This window comes from Hyperolius riggenbachi, chromosome 4 (assembly GCF_040937935.1).
Source record: "Hyperolius riggenbachi isolate aHypRig1 chromosome 4, aHypRig1.pri, whole genome shotgun sequence".
Classification (NCBI taxonomy): domain Eukaryota; kingdom Metazoa; phylum Chordata; class Amphibia; order Anura; family Hyperoliidae; genus Hyperolius; species Hyperolius riggenbachi.
In genome coordinates this window covers 494,870,011-494,897,489 of record NC_090649.1, presented here as the reverse complement: position 1 = coordinate 494,897,489, position 27,479 = coordinate 494,870,011, and the positions used below count along the sequence as shown (strand labels likewise).

At 45.4% G+C, this 27,479-nt stretch overlaps 1 protein-coding gene across 2 annotated transcripts in view; it reads left to right on the top strand.

The window, feature by feature from the left end:
- Positions 1-18,560, top strand: part of LHCGR (luteinizing hormone/choriogonadotropin receptor) — a 143,488-nt gene extending 124,928 nt beyond the window's left edge. For both annotated transcript variants that reach the window (XM_068233069.1, XM_068233068.1), the window contains 2 exons: positions 12,340-12,414; positions 14,068-18,560. In XM_068233069.1, the coding sequence (XP_068089170.1) occupies positions 12,340-12,414; positions 14,068-15,199 (1,207 nt within the window). In that variant the 3' untranslated portion in view covers positions 15,200-18,560. The remainder of the gene's footprint in view (positions 1-12,339; positions 12,415-14,067) is intronic.
- Positions 18,561-27,479: the final 8,919 nt, after the last annotated feature.

Below are 27,479 nucleotides of genomic sequence, written 5' to 3'. Positions count from 1 at the left end.
AGAGCTGCAGTTGTTCTGGGCAACCTGTGTAGCCTCTTCCATTATTCAGCTACCAGCCTTGTTGCTCTGGGTGGTCAAAGTATAACCCCCAAGCATTACAAGAATGCAGTAAATTATTCAAGATACCCATTTTTATGGTCATTTTCCTGGTTTCAGCATCAGAATCCCTTCTTAACCACTTTCGGACCGAGCGAGTATAAATTTACGGCGGGCAGGGGGCGCTGCGGTCCTGACCGGACGTATCTTCTACGTCCCATTGGCCGTGCGCCCCCGCCCGTCTCCGCCGCTCGGTCCGCTCTGAGTCCGCCGCTCGTTGCTGCCCTGCCGCCTCTATGACGGCAGAGCACTGTGAGCCAGGCAGGAGCCGTTTTCATTGGCTCCTGGCCCTGTCATTCATGTAAGCCGCTCTCATTGGCTTACATGGAATGACAGGGTCAGGAGCCAATGAAAGCGGCTCCTGACCGGTGCACAGCGCTCTGCCGTCATACCGACGGCAGAGCGAGCAGCCTGCGGCGGGGACAGAGCGGCGTGTCCGGCGGGAGCGACGGTAACTTGCGGCGATTCGTCGGGAAGCGGCGGTTTGCTGGACCAGCACCCTCTGGTCCTTAAGGGGGCAGAGGGTGCTGGTCCACAAAGGGTTAAAGGGACACTGTAGGGGGGTCGGGGGAAAATGAGTTGAACTTACCCGGGGCTTCTAACGGTCCCCTGCAGACATCCTGTGCCTGTGCAATCACTCACCGATGCTCCAGCCCCGCCTCCGGGTCACTTCTGGAATTTCTGACTTTAAAGTCGGAAAACCACTGCGCCTGCATTGCTGTGTCCTCGATCCCGCTGATGTCAACAGGAGTGTACTGCGCAGACACAGACCATACTGGGCCTGCGCAGTACGCTCCTGGTGACATCAGCGGGAGCAAGGACACAGCAACGCAGGCGCAGTGGTTTTCAGACTCTAAAGTCTGAAATTCCAGAAGTGAACCGGAGGCGGAGCCGGAGCATCGGTGAGCGGCTGCGCGGGCACAGGATGCCTGCGGGGGACCAATAGAAGCCCCAGGTAACTTTAACTCATTTTATCCCGATACAATATATATTGCTGTATATTGAATGTAACATCGCCCCCCAAAGTGATATGTAGCCTAGGCTGATTAGTTATACGGAATTATCTCCCTGCCCAAGCATTCTGAGAGACCAGGTGCATTTTGTACTGGCTTCAGAACGCTCAGTCAACAAACATTGTGCAGAGATCACCTGACAGAACTAAAAATGTCACCACCTGGAATAAATTTCAGACTGTAAATCAGGGAGAGGAAAGATTTTACAACGGGCAAACAATGACTAAATGATTTTTAAATGAACATTGTAAAAAAAAAAAAAAAAGCATTTTTATTCATTAACCCCCCTGGCGGTATGAAAAATTCCGCCACGGGGGCAGCGCAGCAGTTTTTTTTATTTTATTTTCCAGCCCCATTTTGGAAACGCGTGCGGGGGGGCCGACACGCAGGACATCAGACATTGCATAGAGTGCAATGTCTGATGTTCACACAGCATGCGCTCCGGACCTGTGCGGTCCGGGAACGCATGCTGCACGCAGATTTTGCTAAAACGCGCGGCTGTCCCATTCACTTTTCAGTGATGGGATCAGCCACGCAACGCATACGAACGCGGATGGCGTGCGTTCGTACGCGTTGCGTTTCCGCATGCGTTCCGCACGCATGGCCATCCGCATTTGTGATCTGAACGGGCCCTAAGGCTCTGATCATGTTACTTCCACATCCCTGACAGAGGCATCTATCGGGACAGTACTAGACTGTCGGGATTCACTTTTAGGTACATTTTTTAATTTAAAACATTTTGTAAGACATAAGATTCCCCCTACCCATCCCCTCCCCCCTCGACTGATTAAGCGGCGAAAGCGTTACCTAACAAATGAAGTCCTCTTTAAGTAGACCTATTATTATAATATGGTAACTACCTCATACAAGTTAATATATTAACCAGAGCTAAGCGGCTGCGTGTTCGTTAAATTATTTAGATAGTTACCTCTGCTGCTGGTTAATGAAATCATTAGGCTGCATTAAATATCGCCCTCGTCATGAACATGTTTCCATTCTAACTGCTCTCTTTAAGTGAAATAAGAAAAAAAATAAAATAAAAAAAAACCTACCCAATTTAATGATTTTTGCCCAAGAAATAAAGCGCAGCGATATTCATAACTAGCAAATCCCCTGACATCTTTCCTGACACACTGCGGGTAATTAAATCCCACTATCGCCAATATGCTTTTTTATTTTTTATATTTTTTCCTTGGCAGTGTCTAGCAGGCTGCAGCAGCGGTGAAATCTCCTCTGCGTTCAGCACTTCTTGTGCTTAGAGATATCTTCCGTATTATTGCTTCCTTGCCCCAAGTCAAAAAGACTTGCCTTCTCTGTGAGAGCGCTTACGTTAAATAAAAGTCACATTAGGGATAAAAATCTCATGCGTGGGCAGTTTTCTGATACAAAACCAGAACAAATTAAAAATACAGTATGATGCATTAAGCATGAAGTGTTAAATATACCACAGAGTATAATGAATGCCCTGTTTAACGCTCATTTGTTCTTAAAGCAGACCTGAACGCTTACAGAGGAGAGAGGGAGAATGCAGAGAAATCCACCCTGTGTGTGTTTGCAGAGAACAGCCTGTCTAATTCTCCCTTCTCAGAAAGTAATGAGCTAGTGTTATTTGAGCTGTCAGTTGTCTGCCGACTCCGCCGAATTCTGAGCTAATATGTAAACACAGGAGGTTAACCCTTTCTGTGCTCCCAGGATACCAGGAAGTAACCAGACTGCAACATCTCTGTAGGAGCTCTATATGCTGTAGTAAGGATTTTTTTTATCTTTTAGAGCAGAGAGGAATTTCTAAGTTCAGGCCGGCTTTAAAGGACCACTCCAGCGAACAAACTAAGAAGCTAAAACCTGGCAGAACCGGCAGGTTTTGGCCTAGTCTATCTCCTCATGGGGGATTCTCAGGGTTTTCTTGGCGTTTCCTGAATGGCAGTTGCTCAGTCTAACTGACAAAATAGTATGTAAATCAGTAGGGAGGCTGGCTGGTATCTTGCAATTGTATCTGTTAACCTCTTGACGACCAGCTAACGCCGATTGGCGTAAACTGGTCGTCTGCGGGTTACCATGGAAACGGCCGCTCGATCGAGCGGCCTTTCCATGTCAGTTCACGGAGGGTGTCTCCGTGAACAGCCGGAGAGCCGCCGATCGCAGCTCTCCGGCAAAATGTAAACAGGCGGGGAAGAAATCCCCGCTGTTTACATCATACGGCGCTGCTGCGCAGCAGCGCCGTAAGGCAGATCGGCGATCCCCGGCCTCTGATTGGCCGGGGATCGCCGGCATATGATAGGCTGAAGCCTATCCTTCAATGCGCAGGACGGAACTCCGTCCTGCGCATTACGAAGAGAGGGAGGCAGGTAGGTAAGGAGGAAGAGGGCGGAAATGGCTGCGGAGGGGGGCTTTGAGAAGCCCCCCCCCCGCAAAACGCAGATGGCTGGCGGCGATCAGACCCCCCCAGCAGGACATCCCCCTAGTGGGGAAAAAAGGGGGGTAGTCTGATCGCCCTGCTGCACTCCTGATCGGTGCTGCGGGCTGTAGAGCCCCCGCAGCACCGATCAGTGAAAAATCCATTGGTCGGCAAGTGGTTAAACGGCTGTTCAGGAAAGGCTTTTGAAAACAAAGAAAACTATGAGAATCCCCCATGAAGAGATTGACTAGTCCAAAACTTGTCAGCTCTGTGAGATTTTAACTGCTTACTTTTTTGCTGCAGTGCTCCTTAATGCATATGGTCATGCAGAGTTTGTTAAGTTGTATGTAGTCTTTTAAAGTAAACTCACCAACCAGGGCCAGCTTCTCCTCAGTGGCAAGATAGGCCATTTTTTGCAGGCCCCATCCAGGTTCCTTGGGGGGCCAGAAGTCAGAGGTTGTAATGATCACACCTGCAGCTGGGCCCCTGGGGCCCCTGGAGTGGAAGATCTGTCATACCTACTGGGTTAGATTCCCTCAGGTCTTTTGGTCTGCTGACCGGCCCTGGGAGGAGCAATTGGTGGCTGCATTTGTTACATTACACATACCGTATTCTATTACGGGTGATAAATAGCTTGCAAATGCCGGCAGGCAATCCCGGCATATGGGAGCGTATCCCGGGGAGCGAGGTTTTGCGCTAAGGTCCTGTCCTTCAGTACTTCTGTCCTTCAGTGGTGCTGTCACTGAATATCCGTTCAGAATCTCATTGGTCCAGACAGCGAACCAATGGGCAGTAATGCTCTCATGAGTAATAATAAGTGCTTAAGCACTCGATTTCGTGATTTAAATGAGCTTTAATTAGCTCATTTATTAATTAGGTGTGCGGCAGGGAGTGAAGGGGATATTTACCCATAAGTGCCCATCCTCCCTGCGCTCCAGATAGCTTGCACGTGTCCTATTGGTCGCGTTGCAAGCCTCACCACCACGCACTTCCGGCTTGAAGGAGGAAGTGCAAGCAGTGAGGCTTGCAACGCAACCAATAGGACGCGTGCAAGCTATTTGGAGCACAGGGAGGATGGGCACTTATGGGTAAATAACCCCTTCACTCCCTGCTGCACACCTCAGCTAATTAAGGCTCATTTAAATCATGAATTTGAGTGCTTAAAGGAATACTTAAGGCAAAAATAAAAAATGAGTTTTACTCACCCGGACCCGGAAGTAGCCGCCGGCGGGGACAGGACGATCGGAGCGGGGCTGCGAGGGCACCATCCAGCTTCAGGGGGCTGAGGGATGCCCCGGGTGAGTAAAACTCATTTTTTATTTTTGCCTTAAGTATTCCTTTAAGCACTCGTTATTACTCGTGAGAGCATCCCTGCCAATGGAGGTATTCCAGTGGGAGCTTCAAAGATGCTTTGTCAGGGCTCTAGTGCTTATCGCTTAGGGCCCGGTTCCACTGCTGCGGAAGTTGGACTGAATCCCTAGAGTTTCCCCGCAAGCAAATCGCGTGGGAAAACTCTGCCATAGGGGATAATGCTGCCGCCATCCAAATCGCTTGCCTTAGCGATTTGGACGACATTGCAGCATTTTTTTTAGAGCGTGAGGCAGCGAATCTCATAGCCGTGCATGGCAGAGCTTCTGGGATTCACCTGCGTACTCGCTACCAGGAAGTTGCAGCTGCGCATGACGGGTAGAGAAAACGGCCCTAATTGCTTATCTGAATAGGCTTGATTCAGCGACAGGAGTTGTGGCAGGAGGGCGGATATTCAGAGGTGCTTTTTGCAGGTATAAGCTAATGCTCATGTCTAATGGGAAGCATCGCTTCCTAACAGCATAAAAAGTACAATAGAGATGGGTGCAAAGAACTCGCTGGGCAATATCATCGTCCAAGTGAGTTGTTGAACACCCCACTTAGGGTTAAATGCACATGGATCCGGTGACGTTATCCCCACCTGATTATCGGACCCAACTGTGGTTAACACTGGTGAGTGACAATTGCATCTGACGCATAATGCCTATTCTTCTTGAGCACAAGGGTTTTTGCCTTGTCAGCATTAAGGTCTGTTAATTGCACTGATGCATAGAATTGCACTGATGCATAGAATTGCACTGATGCATAGAAAGGTTTTTAGCATTATTACAGTATTAAGATGAAAGGGTAATTTTAGCTATACCTGCCACGCAGTGGCGTAGCTAAGGAGCGGTGGGCCCCGATGCAAGTTTTACAATGGGGCCCCCCCAAGCACTCTATACGTAACAATTGATACGGCGCACCAAAACCTGCCAAGGGCAACTACAGTGTCAGAGGTGCAAGAAAAGGATGGGAAACAGTTTGTTAAGGATTATCACTATTCAAAGTATCTATTGAAGTTATTATTATGAGCACAGGACCAATAGAGAGCTAATACTGTAGTTGAGGGAGGGCCCTTCGGGGCCCCTCTGGCCCAAGGGCCCCGATGCGGTCGCTACCTCTGCAACCCCTATTGCTACGCCCCTGCTGCCACCTACATCAACAGAAAACTGCGACTAAATGGAAATAAAAGCAAATCTGTGGGAAGAAAAAGTAGTTCAGGCCCCGTTCAATTTCCAGGAAAAAAATGTGGCCTTTTCCGGAAGGCAGGAAAACACAAAAATCAGACAGTGAACGCATCCTGCATTATTAATTGGATCCGTTCACAATGTCAATCAGAACGCAAACACAACACGCCTGGACTGGAACGCAAATGCAAAGTCCTGACCTGCTTCCATTAACACCTGCAAATCATACACAATGGAAGCCTTTTGGTGGCCGCATGAAAACCGCACACCTATCCTGTGTATTCGGTTCTGCCATCGCCGTCGGTCCACCGCAGGGGGGGCGGAGAGCAAAAGTATTGCAGTGCAGCCCATTGGTTTGCCCAAAAAAACCTGCTGCAACAGATAAAATTCTCATTGGCTTATGGTGGGCCAATGAGAATCCGCCCTGTTGCTAGGTAGGATTCACATTGATATCTTACAATCCAGCAAGGGGCCCCATGCTTCTCCTGCTCTCGCTTCTGTTCTGGGATACGCAGGGATGGCAGCGGGCCGCGCGGATGATGGCGGACTGTACCGCAGACCAGCAGACAGGTGGCGACACAGACGCAGCAGATGTAATGTGAAAGATGCCAGGGCATCCTAAACAGATGCGTTTACCGCAACTCGTCCACATCATTAATTATGCACAAAATGTGCCCCAAAAATCCTCACTGCTTCACCATTTCATGGATCCTCTGCGACTGATCTCTGCCTGCTCATATCCAATTGGAATGAATCACATCCCCATTAGCCCCAGTTCACACGAGCTTTAAAGAGACTCTGTAACAAATTTTTCAGCCTTAGTTCTTCTATCCTATAAGTTCCTATGCCTGTTCTAATCTGCTCTGGCTTACTGCAGTCTTTCCTAACTGCACTGTCTCTGTAATAAATCAATGTATCTTTCCTCTGTCCTGTTTGTCGGGCTAAAGCTTGATTGTGTGGAATGTGCAGGGCTGCTTGTGATTGGTAGAAGCGATACACACCCTCCGCAGGCCCCCTGCATACTCTGAGTGACTCACACACTATGCTTAGCTGAGCCTATTAGAAGCTGGTTAGTTTGTTTGTAAACACTGCCTAAAACTGTTAATTACAAGCCAGGATTGCAGCAGGGAGTGGCAGAAACAGCACAGAGGGGCACAGGAGAAAATAATGAATAGAATGGTATGCTTTTTATTGTAAGAATATTAGAGTACAGATTCTCTTTAAGGAAAACCTGAACTGAAAATTAAAAGTCAAAATAAACATACTTGCCTCTGGTGTAGTCTACTCATCAATCTCTGTCTCCTCTCCTGCGTCCTCTTTGTCCACGGCGGATCGCTCAGAAACAGCCGTATCAGTCCGCCGACAGACTGTACACACGCCGGACTGTCGCTGGAACGCCCACCCAGCGGGAGGTGACGACGGACCCGTTGTTGCCTCCAGTCCGGCGTGTGTACGGACCTTTAGACGCAATGGAAAAAAGATATAAATGCTTTTGAAGCTACTGGAATGGTAAATACTCAAACATTTAACTTCCCTTAAATGCTAATTGATACGATTGCTGTTGCCCTCCAGAATTATCAGATTGCGTTGAAGTGTACTGAGCTGTGCTCATCTGCAGATCAGACAATCATCTGCAGATCTGAAAATCCATCCTGGTGGATCTGATCTGCAGATGAATGTCTGTTAAACAAGGTGTGTATGATGATCTGCAGATATCATAGACTATGAATGCATTTTGCAGGAACAGATCTTTTGCAGATACTGATCTTTTGTGTCTGTGCAGCATCTGTGTGTGCAGCATCTTGCAAAGATTTCTGTCTGATGGGGAGTACAGCTCAATAGAATAGACTGTGTAGAGCAGGGGTCTCAAACTCGCGGCCCGCGGGCCATTTGCGGCCCTCGATACAATATTTTGTGGCCCCAGGGCCCAAGAGCTTGTAGGGGCCCCCAGTGGCTACAAGAGGAAAAAAAATGTTTCAAATCGGCCTTATAGTTTTTGAGAAAATCGATTTTAAAGTTGCAAAGGAAAAAAATACACATTTAAAAACCCGCCGACTTTAATGGTTAATAGCAAATCCACCTTAAATGCTAGAAACCCTAAATTTGCAGGATATGTTAAGGAGATCATTAGGAATAAGAGGAAAAAACAATTTTTCAAAAAGACCTTATAGTTTTTGAGAAAATCAATTTTAAAGTTTCGAAGGAAAAAAGTATACTTTTAAATGCGGTAAATGTCACTTTTAGTAACAAACCTAACGGTAGTGTAATTTTACATGTATCAAAAGAAAGAGCAATACATTTCCTGACAGGGTTTCCAGGGGGTCCATACGCAGCCGCAGCGCTTTGGCCAGGGATCGCTATACAGCCGCAATATGGCTGTATGAAGATTCCTGGCATTTTTTCCTATTTTCCCAATTTTTTTTTTATGTTTAGAGTGTAGGAATTTTTTTCTAAAAAAATTATGTGGGGTCCCCCCTCCTGAAACTTTTTAACCCCTTGTCCCCATGCAGGCTGGGATAGCCAGAATGTGGAGCTCCGACCGATTGGGGCTTCACACCCTGACTATACCAGCTGCAAAAAAGGTCCCCTAATGCCGATTTTTGTTCCAGGGTATCTGTTGGGGGGGGGGGGGGCAGGTTTATTTTGCTCTAGGGCCCCATTGTTGCTTAAACCGGCCCTGCCTGCCGGCAAAAGCAAAAGAGACACGGAAGCGAACTATATTTTCCCATTTTACCTTGTAGTTCGCTTCAGTGCTCCCAAGTAATCCGCCGCATCCCCGCCGCTAAACAAGGGCTGCAGACCCCCAAATCCCCCGCGCAAACATCCACGACTACGCTGAGGGGCAGAGCTTCCAGCTGTAGCTCTGCCCCTCCTGACGTCAATCGCCGAATGGATCGCCGCCTCTCCCCCGCCCCTCTCTGTGAAGGAAGAGTGAGAGGGGCGGGCAGAGGCGGCGATCCGCCGCGATTGACGTCAGGAGGGGCAGAGCTGAAGCTGAAAGCTCTGCCCCTTCCAGGAAATGCCGGCGGATTGCCCCCCAGGGCGATTTGGGGGCTCTGCAGTCCTCGTTTTGCGGTGGGGACACGTGAACTCCCTTATGTGGCCCAGCCTCATCCTGACTTTGCCTCCTGCGGCCCCCAGGTAAATTGAGTTTGAGACCCCTGGTGTAGAGTGTGGCTCTCATACTACATGAAGGGTGGTAAGATTGGTCTGTGATCTTTCATTATCCAAAGACTATAGTCTGATGTGTGTATGAGCCTTAAGAAAGATTGGACAAACTGGGCTAAGGCCTGGTGCACACCAAGAGCGGTTCTGAGCGTTTTTTAAAAACGCTTGCACTTTGAAAAGTGCTTGGCTAATGTATTTCAATGGGATGGAGCTCACCAGAGCGATTCATTTTTTTCCCCAAACGCAAACTCGGGTCCTGCAGCATTTTTGCAGATTTCTGAGGCGATTCAGCCTCAATGTTGAGTATAGCAAAGTGGAAAATCGTTCTGAAAAGCGGTAGATCAGAGCGATTTTCCAAGCGTTTTTGTTACAGAAGCCCTACTGTAACAAAAATTGAAAAACGCGATGCGAAACCGCTCCACAGATCACTAGGCATGATTAGAAAATCACTAGGCCCATGCCTAGAATAATTTCAAAAAGCGCTGAGCGTTTGCGATTACACTAGCGATTTTTGGTGTGCGCTGGCCCTTAGTCAGCAGTCTGGTGAATATAGATTTTGTAGTTTCAATATGAGGAATAATATTTCCAAAAACCAAACTAATGCTATAATTCAGATGTGGTTATATCTTAAAGAGACACTGAAGCGGAAAAAAAAAAGATGATATTATGATTTGTATGTGTAGCACAGTTAAGAAATAAAACATTAAGATCAGATACATCAGTCTAATTGTTTCCAGTACAGGAAGAGTTGAGAAACTCCAGTTGTTATCTCTATGCAAAAAAGCTATTAAGCTCTCCGACTAAGTTAGTCGTGGAGAGGGCTGTTATCTGACTTTTATTATCTCAACTGTAATTAACCTGTTTACTTTTCCTCTGCTAGAGGAGATGTCATTACTTCACAGACTGCTCTGAAAGACTCATTTTGAATGCTGAGTGTTGTGTAATCTGCACATATTATAGAATGATGCAATGTTAGAAAAAACACTATATACCTGAAAATAAAAGTATGAGAATATTTTCTTTGCTGCTAATCTTCTAGTAATTATTCATAGTACACAACCAATTCATTATATCATATTTTTTTTCGCTTCAGTGTCTCTTTAAGTGATACAGTAACTGTGTGACGAGGAGACATCAAGCACCTCAGACTACACTAGTAATACTGAAACAATGAAGAATGCATTACTTTTCAGCTGCTAACAAATTGTTAAAATTACAATGTATTTTATCACTGCAATTATCACAACATTGGCAATAATCTTGTTATGGATTTGTCAGTAAAGCTTGAAAGGTAGCAGGGCTGGCTATGCTGGCTGCCGGTTTTAAGCCATTATTATGCAATTTTGGATTACAAATGGTAATCAACTAAATGTCATTATTAACATATTAAAATTTGTTTTTGTAAACTTGACTTTGGAAAGATTAGCATGGAGTTGAGTTCTTATAAAAAGTTATTAATTATACCGTGTGCAATATTTTGGAATGATTTGTTTCCTTCTGTAAAATGAAATAACTTCAGGGAAAACCTTCATACAATCCCAGATGCCAAAATACTTCACCTAATCATATTGTTCTTTTTTTTTAAACATATTAGTATTTCTTTTTTTACTCTGTGTAGTATTAAAAATATAAATGTAAAATATAAATCAAAAATATAAATGTGTAAATGTAATATAAATGTAAAATAAATACAGTATCTCACATTTTTGTCAATATTTTATTATATCTTCTCACAGGAGAACACTGAACATGTTGTATGATGCTTTGATACAATGTAGTCAGTGTACGGCTTGTGATGGTGGTAAAGTGCTGGTGGCCTTCTGTAATTCAGTAATAGTTATTAGTAGCATTAAAGGGATACTGTAGGGGGGTCAGGGGAAAATGAGTTGAACTTACCCGGGGCTTCTAATGGTCCCCCGCAGACATCCTGTGTTGGCGCAGCCACTCCGTGATGCTCAGGCCCCGCCTCCGGTTCACTTATGGAATTTCAGACTTTAAAGTCAGAAAACCACTGCGCCTGCGTTGCCGTTTCCTCGCTTCCCCTGATGTCACCAGGAGCGTACTGCACAGGCCCAGTATGGTCTGTGTCTGCGCAGTATGCTCCTGGTGACAACAGCAGGAGCGAGGACACGGGCGTGCAAGCGCAGTGGTTTTCAAACTTTAAAGTCTGAAATTCCATAAGTGAACCGGAGGCGGGGCCAGAGCATCGGTGAATGGCTGCGCCAACACAGGATGTCTGCGGGGGGCCATTAGAAGCCCCGGGTAAGTTCAACTCATTTTCCCCTGACCCCCCTACAGTATCCCTTTAAAGGGGAACTGAAGAGATGTATATGGAGGCTGCCATGTTTATTTCCTTTTAAGCAATACCAGTTGCCTGGCAGCCCTGCTGATCCTCCGCCTCTAATACTATTAGCCATAGCCCCTGAACAAGCATGCAGCAGATCAGGTGTGTCAGACTTTAAAGTCAGATCTGACAAGACTAGCTGCATGCTAGTGTCTGGTGTTATTCAGATACTACTGCAGAGAAATAGACCAGCAGGGCTGCCAGGCAACTGGTATTAATTAAAAGGAAATAAATATGGCAGCCTCCGTATACCTCTTACTTCAGTTCCCCTTTAAAGGCTAGCTGTAGCATTGTGCTTGATTCAGTTAACCAAGTAAAACTGAAAACTATTCTTGCATGCCTGGATGTTAAAAAATAAATAAAAAGCTTTCGAGGATTAACAATGCCGATTACCGATTCTGCAGATTTCCGATCGGTTTCCGATTTTAGAGTAGTGTTTTTTGGGGTCATTTTTTGCATTCTCTGATTGGCCAAATACTTCCGAGTTGTTTTTGCATTCTCTGATTGGCCCATTGTTTCCGAGTTCTGTGATGGGGCTAAAATTTCTGTAAAAGTATTTCTGCAGAAATCTGATTTCCGAGATCCGTTTTCCAATCGGAAATGTCAATTCCGCGAAATCCGAATGAGGATCCCTACTGGACACCATTTGGTCAGCCTTGTCTTATGCAATCCTTAAATCAAATTTAATGTAACGTCTGATGTTATGTTGATTGTACCACACTGATAATTAACTGGCAAAATAACATCATGAAAGTAATATGATAAATGTGTTTGTCTTTTTTCTCTTAGATTAAATTCCCCCCCACTGAACCATTTTGGAAACCTGACACGTCAGTGTGATATCTCAACTTGGGAACAGTCAAAGTAAGTCCATCAAAATAACAAAAAAAGACTAATGTCCAAGTCAAGTCACATGCTGCTTTGTTGTGTATTTTGGGGTACCAAACAATTCCAACGAGCACGGTCAACCCAAAACCAATTTATGCTGTCCTAGTACTCTCCACCCTTTGGATTCCAAATAGCATAACAAAAAGCTGGGCAATGCCAACAAAAGACAGCAAGGTCTCTTTCACAGTAGGACGTTGCGTTTTGATGCGACGTTAAAGTCGCAACACAAATCACAATGCAACTGCACTGCAACTCTATGCCCCGTTATCGTCACATACAGTAGAGCATACAGGCTCTGAAAAGTATGCTTCCAAGTCATCACTGAGCATGTGCAAACAGTCCAACGCAGCTAATAACGTGTATAATGCACAGCCTGCAGCACTTTCTAATAACGCTACACGTTACACACAAACGCAACGTGTGCACTGTGAATAGGGCATTGATTTTTCATTGCAGTGAGTTATTCTGCAGTAAATGTTGTTTTAATGTGCGACTAACGCCGCACTGTGAAAGAGGCCTAAAGGTCAGCTATAGTTATGTATAGAAGGGTGAGGCATAAATTACCAAGAAGAAATCTGAGAAGCCAAAGGGTAAGGATAGTGTGGGTTTCCTTCTTAAAACAGGAGGCATTTGCGATGTTTCAGATTTACGTGTGCAACTGTGGTTACCCACAATGCACCACTGCTGAATAGGGTAAGGCTAATGAGAGGCACACAAAGCAACTTACAGCAAGTTAAAGCTCTGTGGCCAACTTCAGTTATTAAGAGCATCTAGACCCCTAGCTTGATTAAATATTGCCTGCAGCATGGTGCTGGGGGCGTTGAAAGGAGTTGAGCAAGGGTAATAAAAGTAACCCCTGAACCGGGGCAAAATCTTGCATGAATCAACATCAAACCCCTGGTGTGCCAGATCACATTTAGGAAATATCCTGACAGTGCTTGTCCCTGCTTACATTGGCTCCTGACCCCGTGACCACTATGAGCCAATCCCATTGGCTCACATGGATGACAGGGTCAGAAGCCAGTGAAATCGACTCCTGAATAGCTCACAGAGTTCTGCCACCATAGGGATAGTAGAGCGATGAGCATGCGGCGATGGGTGAGTGGCGGGTCCATGCAGCAATTCGTCGGTAAGACCCATTTTTTCATATCAGCAGTCTCTGGTCCTTAAAGTGAACCTAAACTGAGAGGGATATGGATGTTTCCTTTTAAACAATACCAGTTGCCTGGCAGTCCTGCTGAACTCTTTGGCTGCAGTAGTGGCTGAATCACACACCTGAAACAAGCATGCAGCTAAACCAGTCTGACTTCAGTCAGAGCACCTGATCTGCATGCTTGTTCAGGGGCTGTGGCTAAAAGTATTAGAGACACAGGATCAGCAGGAGAGTCAGGCAACCGGTATTATTTTAAAAGGAAAAATCCATATCCTTCTCAGTTTGGGTTCCCTTTAAGGGGCCAGAGACTGCTGGTTAATGTTGTAATGTCTCCCCTAGTGTACAGCGTTGCGTAATATGTTATTGCTTTATAGAATGATCTATCGATTGAGTAGTTATTGCTTTTCACAGTCTTTTCTTCTTATTTGGTTATCCTATGAGATATTTACATATACCTTACTTCTTTTTTTTTCCAGTGTAGACCTAGCAGAAGATTATTACTATCTGTGTCCTCCTCGAATGTTGAGATGTGTTCCTGAGCCAGACGCGTTCAACCCTTGTGAAGACATCATGGGTTATAACTTCCTCCGAGTCCTGATCTGGTTTATCAGTATACTTGCCATCGCAGGCAATGCTGTCGTCTTATTCGTCCTTCTAACGAGCCATTATAAACTTACCGTTCCTCGCTTCCTGATGTGCAACCTGTCCTTCGCAGACTTCTGCATGGGGATATACTTGCTTCTTATCGCTTCAGTGGATGCTAAAACCAAAAGTCAGTATTACAACCATGCTATCGACTGGCAAACCGGGAGCGGCTGCAGTGCGGCCGGATTCTTCACAGTGTTCTCCAGCGAGCTGTCCGTCTACACGTTGACTGTGATCACCTTGGAGAGGTGGCACACCATAACCTATGCAATGCAACTGGACCGGAAGCTGAGGCTACGGCATGCCATTCTCATCATGCTGGGGGGCTGGGTTTTTTCTTTGGTCATTGCTCTGATGCCCCTCGTCGGAGTCAGCAATTATATTAAGGTGAGCATATGCTTACCGATGGACATAGAAACGCCTCTCTCTCAAGCGTACATTATAATCATCTTGGTGCTCAACGTCCTTGCCTTTATTATCATTTGTGCCTGTTACATCAAAATTTACATAGCGGTCCAAAACCCGGAGCTGGCGCCAACCAATAAAGATACAAAAATAGCCAAGAAGATGGCGGTGCTCATCTTCACCGACTTCACCTGCATGGCGCCCATATCTTTCTTTGCCATATCGGCCGCCTTTAAGGTTCCTCTCATCACTGTGACCAATTCAAAAATACTGCTGGTTTTGTTCTATCCGGTGAACTCCTGCGCAAACCCGTTCCTGTATGCAATTTTCACCAAGGCCTTTCGCAGAGACTTCTTCTTACTCATGAGCAAACTCGGCTGCTGCAAAACTCAAGCCGAACTCTACAGAGTCAACAACTTCACCGCCTACACCTCCAACTGCAAGTCTGACAGCCTGTACACTGGAGCCAAGAAGACCTCCCGAGCCGATCTTAATCTTACAACTTTTGACTGCCAGTACTTGAGTGTAAACAACAAACCGGCATGTGTCGGTAGTTAAAATCTTGAATCCCTTTGCCATACTCTTTTTACAGCAAACGGTAAGGCTACGTTCGCAGTGGTGTGTTGCAATGGAGCCTAAAGGCTACATTCAGGGGTTGATTTACCATGAAGCTACCTGAATCACTTGATTCAGGTGGCAAAATCTGGGGGGAGGGGGGCGTTTGGACTAACAATTTGGACCACCTGGCACCTGCCTCTTCTCTCCTGCCTGCCTGGCACACACACTACCCTCCTCATCCTCGGGTGGCATGCTACAGTAAAACCCCATTACCAGCGAGAGATCACCATGGCAAGTCAGAGGGGAAGCTCTTGCATGCAACCAATCAGGCGGGGGTGCTGGCACCAGACCGGCCAATCACAGCTGCCCTCTGCTCCTTTTGATAATTGGTGCCGATGGTCTCGCAGGAGGTACCACGGAACCATCATTGGCCAATCACTGCTCTCGATCAGTAGCATTGACATGTGATAGATCACGGCTACTGATCGAGTGCAGCGATTGGCCCAATGATGGTATCGTCGTAACATTCAGTGCTGCTTTCATATTCTGATGCATTCCTGTCGTTACGGGGTACACAACGCAACTCCCACTGTTAACCTAGCCGAAATATTTGTAGCTTTGTAAACTGATACTGTCAACTAGTTGTAGTTAAAAATAAGGGGTTGATTTTATAGAACTGGGGAACGCACAGGGAAATATTCCTTTCCAGGAACTCCAGACCGGATTTTTATTTTTTTTTTAAAAAAATCCATTCCAGATTTGGTGGATCTCATGGTCCGGGGTGTTCTTCACCATTCTCTAAACCCAAAGTGTCTGCAAAGTTCTTGGTATTGTCCAAACTCTTTCCTGTGTTTCCAAGAGGTCTCCACCATGGTGGGTCTACAATAAAAAGTAGTGCGTTTTTCCCTTATCCCATCTTTTCCTGTTGGACAAAAAATAGTGAGAACATCTCAACTGTCACTAATAGGGATAGTGAATGAGATGCAAATAAATATGAGTTTATCAGAGTTGTGCAAATTTCATATGCAAATTTATGCAGTTTGAACATGAACCAATCTTAGGCCTCTTTTCCACGGACTGTTGACAGGCAGTGAAATGCCTCTCAAACTCTCACAACTGCCTGCGACTGTCTGGTAACTGCTCACTGCTGCTTGATAACTGCTCACTGCAGCCTGACAACTGCTTGCTGAGCACACTGTTTAACAGTCCGTGGAAAAGAGGCCTAACTTGATTGGTTCAACGTCAAGGTGCATACATTTGCATGCATAATTTGCACAACTCTGCATCAACTTGTTTGCATCTCATTTGCCACCTCTACTCACCATCAGTGCTCCAACGCTCTCATTGGTTGGTGGACACCTGTAAAGGGAATCAAGTTGGAGCCCAAGACTTGAAGGGCTGTATAAAGTGCAGAATCCAGGTTGGGGGCTTCTTTGGACAAACAGAAGATAGGGGCCCGTATGCAATTTACTTTTTCTCCTGAGTTTTCTCCTAGGTGATATTTTTAAACTAGTCAATAAAATGACTTTAAAACAACCAGCAAGCAAGAAAATGCTCAAAATAATTTTTATAATACCTTTTTAACTACTTTTTGTAATTTTTTTTCAATTGCAAAATGCTGAAAAGTTATTTTAAATAGAAGATGAAAAATGATCTCCTAGGAGAAAATTCAGGAGAAAAAGTTAACTGCACATGTGTCACGGAGTAAAATAGAAAATACAATAGAAAAAATACAATAGAAAAAAACCGAGAGCCCAATATGGTGTAGTATGTTAAAGACAATTGGTAAGTGGTTTAGTGAGAGAATTTATACTCACAAACATGGGTTACCATTCAGGCAACCACTCAATGGGCAGGTGAGGAGATTAGACCTGTCCTCACTCAGGAATAAGAAGTCGCTCTCTGTAGTAAAGAAACAAGAAAGGGGGTAGCACTCCCCTCTACCAGGAGTGGACACAGAGTATTTGTATGTAGAACAGAGGCGCCAGCAGGATAAAAGTAAATAACATTTTTTAAAATTGCTTGGAGGAAGTGGTGGGCTTAGATCCTGTCTTCATATAAATCAATACATTTATTATACGGTACCCCAAAAACAGTGCAACGCGTTTCGCAGGCCCAGCCCGCTTCATCAGGCAATAAATGTGGGGACAAAACAGAATTTCGGCAATAGCAGGTGTAGCGCCTCCAAGCAATTTTTAAAAATGTTATTGACTTTTATCCTGCTGGCGCCTCTGTTGTACATGAGTCATGGAGTGTAACGTCTAATTTGCAGGCATCTTGCGCTAACTCAGGCCTGGAACCCACTGGAGCGCTTTTTTGAGCGTTTAGGGAACGCTTTAAATCACTAGTGATTTCCCTAAATACTCTGCCAATGTAAATAAATGAAACAAATTCCACAGTAGCGACCGCGATTAGCAAAATCGCAATCGCAGGACATGCAGCCTTTTGGGAGTGTTTGCGCTTAAATGTAAAGTATTAAAGCGCTGGCTAATCACTCATGAATTGCTACACATAGCGATTTGTGTGCGATTTAAAATGACTGCAAACTGTAAAAAAAATATAATAATTTGAAAGGACCAATTAGAATTAAAATCGCTAATCGCAAATCACTATAACAAAAGCTTACACTTTTTAAAATCGCTCCCAAAATCGACAGAAAGCGCTTATGAAATCGCCCACAAAGCAATACTTAAACGCGAGCGCGCGCAGCTGTACTAGCGATTTGTAGTAGGTTCCAGGCCTTACACATTGTCCAAGTGCCTTATAACAGTTCAGATCAGCTCCTGAGTGTCCTGAGACGACTTCAAATCTCTGACTCGAAGCACTGCACTACCCCTTTCTGTTGGAACACAAACTAATGCAAAAATACTAAACTGTCAAAAACTGCACCCCTATTGGCTTGCGACCAACAAAAAGTTTGGGACATACACCTAAATATAATACTCCAACGTGAACCCGAGGTGAGATAAACAATTGTAATTATGCTCGTACTCCTAAAAATTACTTTTTTTTTTAGATATCCCATAGATTTATTTAATATTTAAACATTTACAAACTAGATTGAATGTTTTGTTGCTACTGCTCAGTGGAGCCTATTAAGTGTCCCTGAGTTAGAAATAGGTCATGTATTTGATCTGTTTGTAGTTGTCTAGTTGTATTGAAAACTTTTATGACTGTAATCTGCTTATCAGTGAGGCTTACTATATTCCCGACAAGACAGAAGCTGTCACTTCCATACCTAGAAATGAACTATTTCAGGCAGCAAGTAAAACAAGCTGGTTATTAATGTTTTGCACTGTACAAATAAATGTGTATCTCAGCAGGTCACATGTCGCCTGGGATACACTTTAAAGAGAACCCGAGGTGGGTTTGAAGAATATTATCTGCATACAAAGGCTGGATCTGCCTATACAGCCCAGCCTCTGTTGCTATCCCAAACCCCCCTAAGGTCCCCCTGCACTCTGCAATCCCTCATAAATCACAGCCACGCTGCTGACAAACAGCTTGTCAGAGCTGGCTGTGTTTATCTCTATAGTGTCAGTCTGCTGCTCTCCCCGCCTCCTGCAGAACTCCAGTCCCCGCCTGCATCCCTTCCCTCCCTGCTGATTGGAGGGAAGGGACAGGGGCAGGGACTAGAGCTATGCAGGAGGCGGTGGAGCAGCTGAGACTGACACTACAGATGTAAACACAGCCTCACAGCATGGCTGTGATTTATGAGGGATTGCAGAGTGCAGGGGGACCTTAGTGGGGTTTGGGATAGCAACAGAGGCTGGGCTGTATAGGCAGATCCAGCCTCTGTATGCAGATAACATTCTTTAAACACACCTCGGGTTCTCTTTAAGGCCTTTATTCAATCTACTGTAGGTCCAAGGTTGTAGGTACCAGCTCGGCACAACACAAAAGGGTTTAGCCATCTATAAAGGTACTTTTATAAACCTTGTGGTACCTATACTGAAGTAGCATTACGTTTACAAGCAGAAGCAACTGCAACAGGTTCTCTTTGAAGCTGCACATTTTATTCCTTACAGAGGTTCTCGGTGTAAATATGTAAATACAACATATGTATATAAGGCTGTGATAGAAGAGAGCTATTTTAAATTGTAAACATGTATTTTTTGTATTAAATATTTCAGAGATTGAAGACATGTAATACACAAATTGAACGGAAAGTACTGTGACCAATAAAAGCTAAAATCGATGTGCGTTATAAAAAATACTGAACCAGACGGTTTTGTGAAGATAGCAAATTCAAACGTGGCATGGAGTATAATAGAGAGGATCCACATATGAATAAAACTCTACTGAAAACTAGGAAAAGAGTCAAACCCATTTTTTGCAACATATTTCATAAGTAATTGCTTGGGAATCTGGCTTCCTATAGCAATCTATAAAATAGAAAAATGACACAGGGAGTAATAGAATGCCGGCTATTTCAGGGAATAATCAAGGCTGGTTAGTGGACATCAGTGGAATAGACAAGTCAGTCTGAAAGTTGTAAAGGAATAAAATGCTTGCACAGTGAATGTGAATTTTAATACTTATTATACAGTATAATCTCATCATAGTGAACTCCAAGGGACCAGGAAAAGTGATTTGCTAGATCAGAAATTGTCCTAGAAATATCCCAGCATGCCCTGGTGCATTCTCTACTGCACAGGAGCAGCTCTGTCCTCCCATTGGAGGTACAGTACAAGCACTCGTCCTAGAAGTGGCCCAGCATGCCCTGGTGCATTCTCCGCTGCACAGGAGCAGCTCTGTCCTCCCATTGGAGGTACAGTACATGCACTTGTCCTAGAAATGGCCCAGCATACCCTGGTGCATTTTCTACTGCACAGGAGCAGCTCTGTCCTCCCATTGGAGATACAGTACAAGCACTTGTCCTAGAAATATCCCAGCATGGCCTGGTGCATTCTCTGCGGCACAGGAGCAGCTCTGTCTTCCCATTGGAGGTACAGTACAAGCACTTGTCCTAGAAATATTCCAGCATGCCCTGGTGCATTCTCTGCTGCAAAGGAGCAGCTCTGTCCTCCCATTGGAGGTACAGTACAAGCACGTGTCCTAGAAATGGCCCAGCATGCCCTGGTACATTCTCTGCTGCACAGGAGCAGCTCTGTCCTCCCATTGGAGGTACAGTACAAGCACGTGTCCTAGAAATGGCCCAGCATGCCCTGGTACATTCTCTGCTGCACAGGAGCAGCTCTGTCCTCCCATTGGAGGTACAGTACAAGCACGTGTCCTAGAAATGGCCCAGCATGCCCTGGTACATTCTCTGCTGCACAGGAGCAGCTCTGTCTTCCCATTGAAGGTAGTCGAAACACTCACACATCTGGTGAACTACAAGGTTAAGTATACATTAGGGCTGTATTGCCAGACTGAACAAATTGCTGGTACAGTATCAGTATCCAGGGCTCCATAAAATTGCAGCCGTCACTGAATAGGGGCAGCCACTCGCTTCCTGTGAGTGGTAGGGTTGCCACCTTTTGGGTAAAAAAATACCGGCTTGGGGGTGTGGCCTGGTGGGTATGGCCTAAAAGTGGGTGTGGCCTGTTACGCCCTTTTTTACAAAATTGCTCAAGATGACTGCCAAAATTGAACAGGAAGAAGTGGGCATGATTACAACAGATTATGGTTGATAATAGGCAGAACATTAAAATATAGAGGCCTATCCATGGTATCCCATAGATGTGACTCCCAGCCTGTGAAGAGAGAGTAAAAGGTCCTATCTATCGTACAGCCAGCCATTATTTTTGCGTATTTATATAGCACTGACATCTTCTGCAGCACATTACAGAGTACATAGTCATGTCTAGTCATGTCACTGACTGTCCTCAGAGGAGCTCACAACCTCCAATAGTCAGTCTAATGTCCAACCATATTATTATTATTATTATTATGTATTTATATAGCACTGACATATTCCACAGCACTTTACAGAGCACATAGTCATGTAATTAACTGTCCTCAGAGGAGCTCACACTCTAATCCTACCATAGTCATACTCCAAATGTCCTACCATATTATTATTATGTATTGAGCGCATAGTCATGTCACTGACTGTCCTCACAGGAGCTCACAACCTAATCTTACCATAGTCAAAGTCTAATTTCCTCCCATATTATTATTATATTTTTACTGTACACAGCACTGACATCTCCTGCAGCACTGTACAGAGCACACAGTCATGTCACTGGCTGTCCTTAGGTGCTCACAACCTAATCTCAACTCTACCGTAGACCAGGCTTGGTCTCGCAAGTAACCATGAGTGGTTACTCATGATTTAAATGAGGATTAATTGCTGCAGGTGTGCGGCAGGGATAGAAGGTGTTAATTACCTATAATTCCACCCTGCGCCTCAAGAAAGCTGCATGCGTCCTATTGGTCGCGTTGCAAGCCTCACTACAGGCATTTCCTCCTTCAAGCCGGAAGGAGGAAGTGCCCATAGTGAGGCTTGCAATGCATCCAATAAGACGCATGCAGCCTGTTTGGAACGCAGGGCGGAAGGCGGAATTATAGGTAATTAACACCTTATATCCCCGCCGCACACCTGCAGAAATTAATCCTCATTTGAATCACAAGTAACCATTCGTGGTTACTCGTGAGAGCAAACCTGCCGTAGACACAGTATAATGTTACCATCAAGCTTAGAGGAATTGTGAGGGAGAAGACCGCTGGAGAAGACCGGAGCTGCAGCGAGGGACACAGACACAGACTGGAAGTAACCCCAGGTAAGTAAAAAAAAAAAAAAAAAAGCTTAGTTCACCTCGCAACTCAGGTTCAAATGTAGATAGTTACCTAAAGAGGGGGAAGCCTCAGGGTCCTATGAAGGCTTCCCTCGCTGCTCTGATGTCCCCTGTCACTGAGCGCAGCCCTCCTGGAAGATTACCAACAACGCATTGTCACTAATCCTATCGGGGCCCCGCAGCACGCCTTCCTGGATCATGGCCACGCGAGCCAGCTCGCACATGCGCAGTAAGTCGGAGCCTCAGACGCCGTGCTACTGCGCAATTTTGGACAGGCTTGTGCGACCACGATCCAGGAAGACGTGCTGCGCAGCCCCGATGTGGGGGCGTCTGCGCTCCGCAATGGGGACCTTTAGACCACCCAGAGAGGAGCCACAATAGGATGCTGAGGATTCGCTCTCTACAGGTTAGGAACTTACTTTTAATTACTTTAAATAACTTTGGCAATATGCACCTAGGAGGGCAGGGTTACATTGCTCTGTCTCAAACAGCCCCAATCTCTCTCCACAGCTCAGGGAAGTAGAGAGCTATTCCTATAATGCAACAATGACACATTTCTGCTAATATAGAACACACAATGATGTCATTAGTGCAATATAGGAATGGCTGTGTTTCCCTGAACTGTATAACAGCAGCACTGGCATTAACCTTGTCTTTCCCTTCTCCAGTCTGAGGCTCGTCTGCTCACCTCTGACATTCCTGGTTCCTTGTGACACCGTATCCACCATCTCACTGACCTCCACTGTCCCCCTAATGTAAAATGCCCTCGCACTGCCCGGTGCAGTACATTTTACTTGTCTGTCACTGGCTTTGGCTTCATACATGCGCCCCATGTGGTAGCCTAGCCAGCGTATACTTGGGCACATGTGTGACGACACCCATGTAATGCCTGGCAACCAGGTGGGGCACCTGTATGTAGACAGAGCCCAAAGCCAGTGACAGACAAGTAAAGTATACAGCACTAGGGGGAACATTTTACATTAGGGAGGACAGCGCGTTCCGTTGTGTTCGTCCCGATATTGTACGCCGTTACCGCCATGTACCCGATCAAGCAAGTTTACATGTAACCAATTTCCAGAAACCCGAAATTTTGTTGCATCGTCAATCAAGCATGCTCTTAGTGGGGGAGGAGAAGAGCTGCCTGATAAGAGAGACAGGGCTGCATGAATATAGGGGAACTGATAGAAGCCAGGCAGCTGCAGTGTAAACCTATATACAATTGTATGGGCAGAAAGTCATCTGCAGCACTGTATATAATATAACACAGGGGTACAGCAGAGCTTTGCACACTATTAAATACAAGTAAGAAAACCTACTCCATTATCATTGCTCAGCAATCATTCAATTAGTGCCTCCCCCTCCCTCGCTGGTCACTCGCTCTCCACAGTAGCTCAGGACCAGGCAGCTAAAGTAAACAATATGCCAGCAAACTTTTCACACACTCTCTACCTCCTCCATTTTTACAGGGGTCAGCAGCATCTCCTCCACACTCACTAGCTAGAAGCCAGCCATCTCTTTCTTCCTGCTCGGCTTGGCTTCAATTCCCTGTTCTGTTCGGCTCAGCCCTGTCACACATGTACACACACAGCAGTGACAGCCAGCACCTCTCGTATAGCAGCAGCATCTCCTGGCAGTCACAGCGCAGCTCCCCACGTGACTGTATCTCTCTCCTCTCCGGCCGTTCTTAGTCTGGGGGAGGAGGAGGGGGAGATGCAGCACATTCCTCTGCGCACTGAAGTCAATCAATGTAATCAGCTCCGCAGTCGGACTCGGCAGTGACAGGGAGCTGTGCAATCACCAAGGAGGAGGGGGAGAGCAGGCTGTAGCCTCATCTAAGGTTAGAAAAGTATTGTTATAACAGACCTGGCGTCTCCCCCTCTGTGGAATAGTCCAAATTACCGGGCAGATACATTGCCGGTAAAAACATTTTTCCGGCAGCGGCTTTTGAACTGATTTAACGGCTGTACCGGTGAGTTTCCGGCCAGGTGGCAACCCTAGTGAGTGGCACCGATACCTCCGCGGGCGGGACTTGCAGGGCACGTCCTGCAAAACTTTCTGCTCACAGTTGAGCCAATCATGAAGCCTCTCTTCAAAATACAGCCAATCATGATAAACCACTCCCATCTGTCATGCGAGTGGCTCTGATACCTCCGCAGGCGGGACTTAGCACTCTGCTCTCCACTCTCCTTAGTTTTGCAGCGAGTAGGCCGCTCTGACCTGCACTACAAGTGAAAGCATCCTGTACCGAGCTCCACATACTACCAGGAGCGTCAGCAGCAACCAAGGGAAGAGATACCCGGGAGTGAGTACAATCCTGTGGGAGGACAGTGATGATACTTCTAATCGGTGATTGCAACGTGGAAGTGGTAACGCTGCATCCTCTTTTGTTTATGTTCACATTATTCCTCATTTTTCCCAGGCTGTGTATTTGTACAGCACTGTACATCCAGCGCCGCGGCCATTCTTCTTGTCTTACAAATGTTATCAGGCATCAATTCACCTGCAACCAGCCTGAAGAGAGCAGCCGACCATGGGTTTCACACTGACATATGACGCATGCTCCGCCCACTGACATATGACGCATGCACCGCCCACTGACATATGACGCATGCACCGCCCACTGACATATGACGCATGCACCGCCCACTGACATATGACACATGCTCCGTCCACTGACATATGACACATGCACCGCCCACTGACATATGACGCATGCTCCGCCCACTGACATATGACGCATGCACCGCCCACTGACACAAAGGCAAAAAGGACTGCAGGTCCCCCTTTATAAAAAGTGAAATAACCTAGACGACTTAGAGCAGATAAAATATAGGATACCAAGGGCAATGCAAAATCTTTATTCAACCATCTAAAAAATAAAAACAATTAAAAACAAGAGCAGCCAAACCTGGGCCTCAGGCCCCAAATAACAAGTCTAATCTATGAGCCCTGTGTTGTATTAGAGAGTGGATTGATGACTCGCCTGGGTATTGCTGTGGTTTAAAGGTAAATGGCAGACGTCTCAAAAATATATAAATAATATCTATAAGCTAAAGACACTGCCCCACAGAAATAGTTCCCCGGAGAAGCATACAATGAAAAAGTGTGTGTGTGTGTGTGTGTGTGTGTGTGTGTGTGTGTGTATCACGCGAAAACGGCTTGACCGATTTGAATGAAACTTGGTATACATATGCCTTACTACCTGGGATGATATGTTCTGGGGGTCTTGCGTCCCCCCTGCACACCTGGGCGGAGCTACAAACAGCAAATCAGATTTCACCCATTCAAGTCAATGGAAAAAATGGAAAAGGCTGCCATTCTCACAGTAATCAAGCCAGAGTCCCCACACTTGGCACAGTTGGTCACTTGGTGACCGAGGTTACGAATCCAGGAAAAGTGGGCGGAGCATAAAACAGCCAATCAAATTTCAGCCATTCATTTTAAATGGGAAATTGTAAACTGCAGCCATTCTTAGACTGTTAATCGCAGGGTTCTCAAACTTGGCACACTTGGTCACTGGGTGAATGAGATTAAGATTCAGAAAAGTGGGTGGAGCCTACAACAGCCAATCAAAATTCACCTACTGATTTTCAAGGGGAATGTTTAAACTGCAGCCATTCTTACACTGTTAATGGCAGGGTTCTCAAACTTTGCACAGATGGTCACTGGGTGACTGGGATTACTATTCAGGAAAATGGGTGGAGCCTACAGCAGCCTGGGTGACTGGGGTCCAAATTCATAAAGGGGGTGGTGCCACAAACAGCCAATCAGATTTGTTTATTTTTCAATGGGAATATACAAAGTTTTGATACCATGGACCCCAAAGCTGATAAACTTGATAATTGAGTGACTGTATGTCAAGGTTAGAAAAAGTGGGCGGCGCCAACAACTTAATTTTTTACATGGCAGGGTTTCCAAACTTGACACAATTGGCCACTGGGTGACTGGGATTAATATTCGGAAATGTGGGTGGAGCCTACAACAGCCAATCAAAATTCACCTATTGATTTTCAAGGGGAATATTTACATTGATACCATTCTTACACTGTTAATGGCAGAGGCCTCAAACCTAATACAGTCAGTCATTGGGTGACTGGGGTCCAAATTCAGTAAAGAGGGTGGAGCCACAAACAGCCAATAAGATTTGTTAGATTGATTTCAGCCATTCTGTTATTGGCAGGGTTTTTAAACTTGACACAGTTGGCCACTGGGTGACTGGGACTAATATTCAGGAAAGTGGGTGGAGCCTGCAGCAGCCATTGAAAATTCACCTTTTATTTTCAGGGGGAATATTTACATTGCTGCTATTCACACACTCTTAATGGCAGAGGCCTCAAATCTGGTACAGTCAGTCACTGGGAGTCTGGGGTTTAAATTCTAAAAAGGGGCAGGGCCAAAAACAGCCAATCAGGATTTGTTTAATTTCAATGGTAAAATGCAACTTATTGATGCCAAAGACCCCACAGCTCAAACTTGGTCATTGAGTCAAGGTTAGAAATAGTGGGCGGAGCCAAAAAAACTAACTTTTTACATGGGAAAATATAAACAGCAGCTATTCTTACACTGTTAATGGCAGGGTTCTCAAACTTGATACAGTTGGCCACTGGGTGACTGAGATTAATAATTGGAAAAATAGGTGGAGCCTACAAGAGCCAATCAAAATTCACCTATTGATTTTCCATGAGAATATTGAAACTGCAGCCATTCTTACACGGTTAATGGCAGAGGCCTCAAACCTGCTACAGTCGGTCATTAAGTGACTGGGGTTCAAATTCAGTAAAGGGGCGGAGCCAAAAACAGCAAGATTTCTTTGTTGGATAAACTGCTTCCATTAGCACAATTTTGATGCCAGGAACCCAAAAGCTCCCAAACTTGGTCATTGAGTGACTGTGTGTCAAGGTTACAAAAAGTGGGTGGAGTCAAAAACAGATTTTCTGGGAAATTGTACACGGTCTGCAGCCCTTTTTCACTGTTAATGGCAGGGTTCTCAAACTTAGCATAGCTGGTTACTGGGTGACTGAGATTAATATTCAGGAAAGTGAGTGGACCCTAAAAAATGTAATCAAAATTCACTACGGGATTATTAAAATTGCTGCCATTCTTGCACTGTTAATAGCACAAGCCTCAAACCTGGTACAGTTGGTCATTGGGTCACTGGAGTTCAAATTCAGAAAGGGGGACGGAGTCACACATAGCCAATCAGATTTGTTTATTTTTCAATGGGAAAATACAAATTATTGATGCCAAGGACCGCAAAACTCACAAATGTGATCATTGAGTGACTGTGTGTCCAGGTTACAAAAAGTGGGCAGAGCCAAAAACCAATTTCACTGGGAAAATGTAAACTGCAGTCCTTCTTACACTGTTTATGGCAGGGTTCCCAAACTTTGCCCAGATGGTCACTGAGATTAATATTCAGGGGAGTGGGTGGAGCCTATAATAGCCAATCAAAATTCACCTGTTTATTTTCAAGGGGAATATTTAAATTGCTGCCATATTTACACTGTTAATAGCAGATGCCTCAAACCTGCTACAGTTGG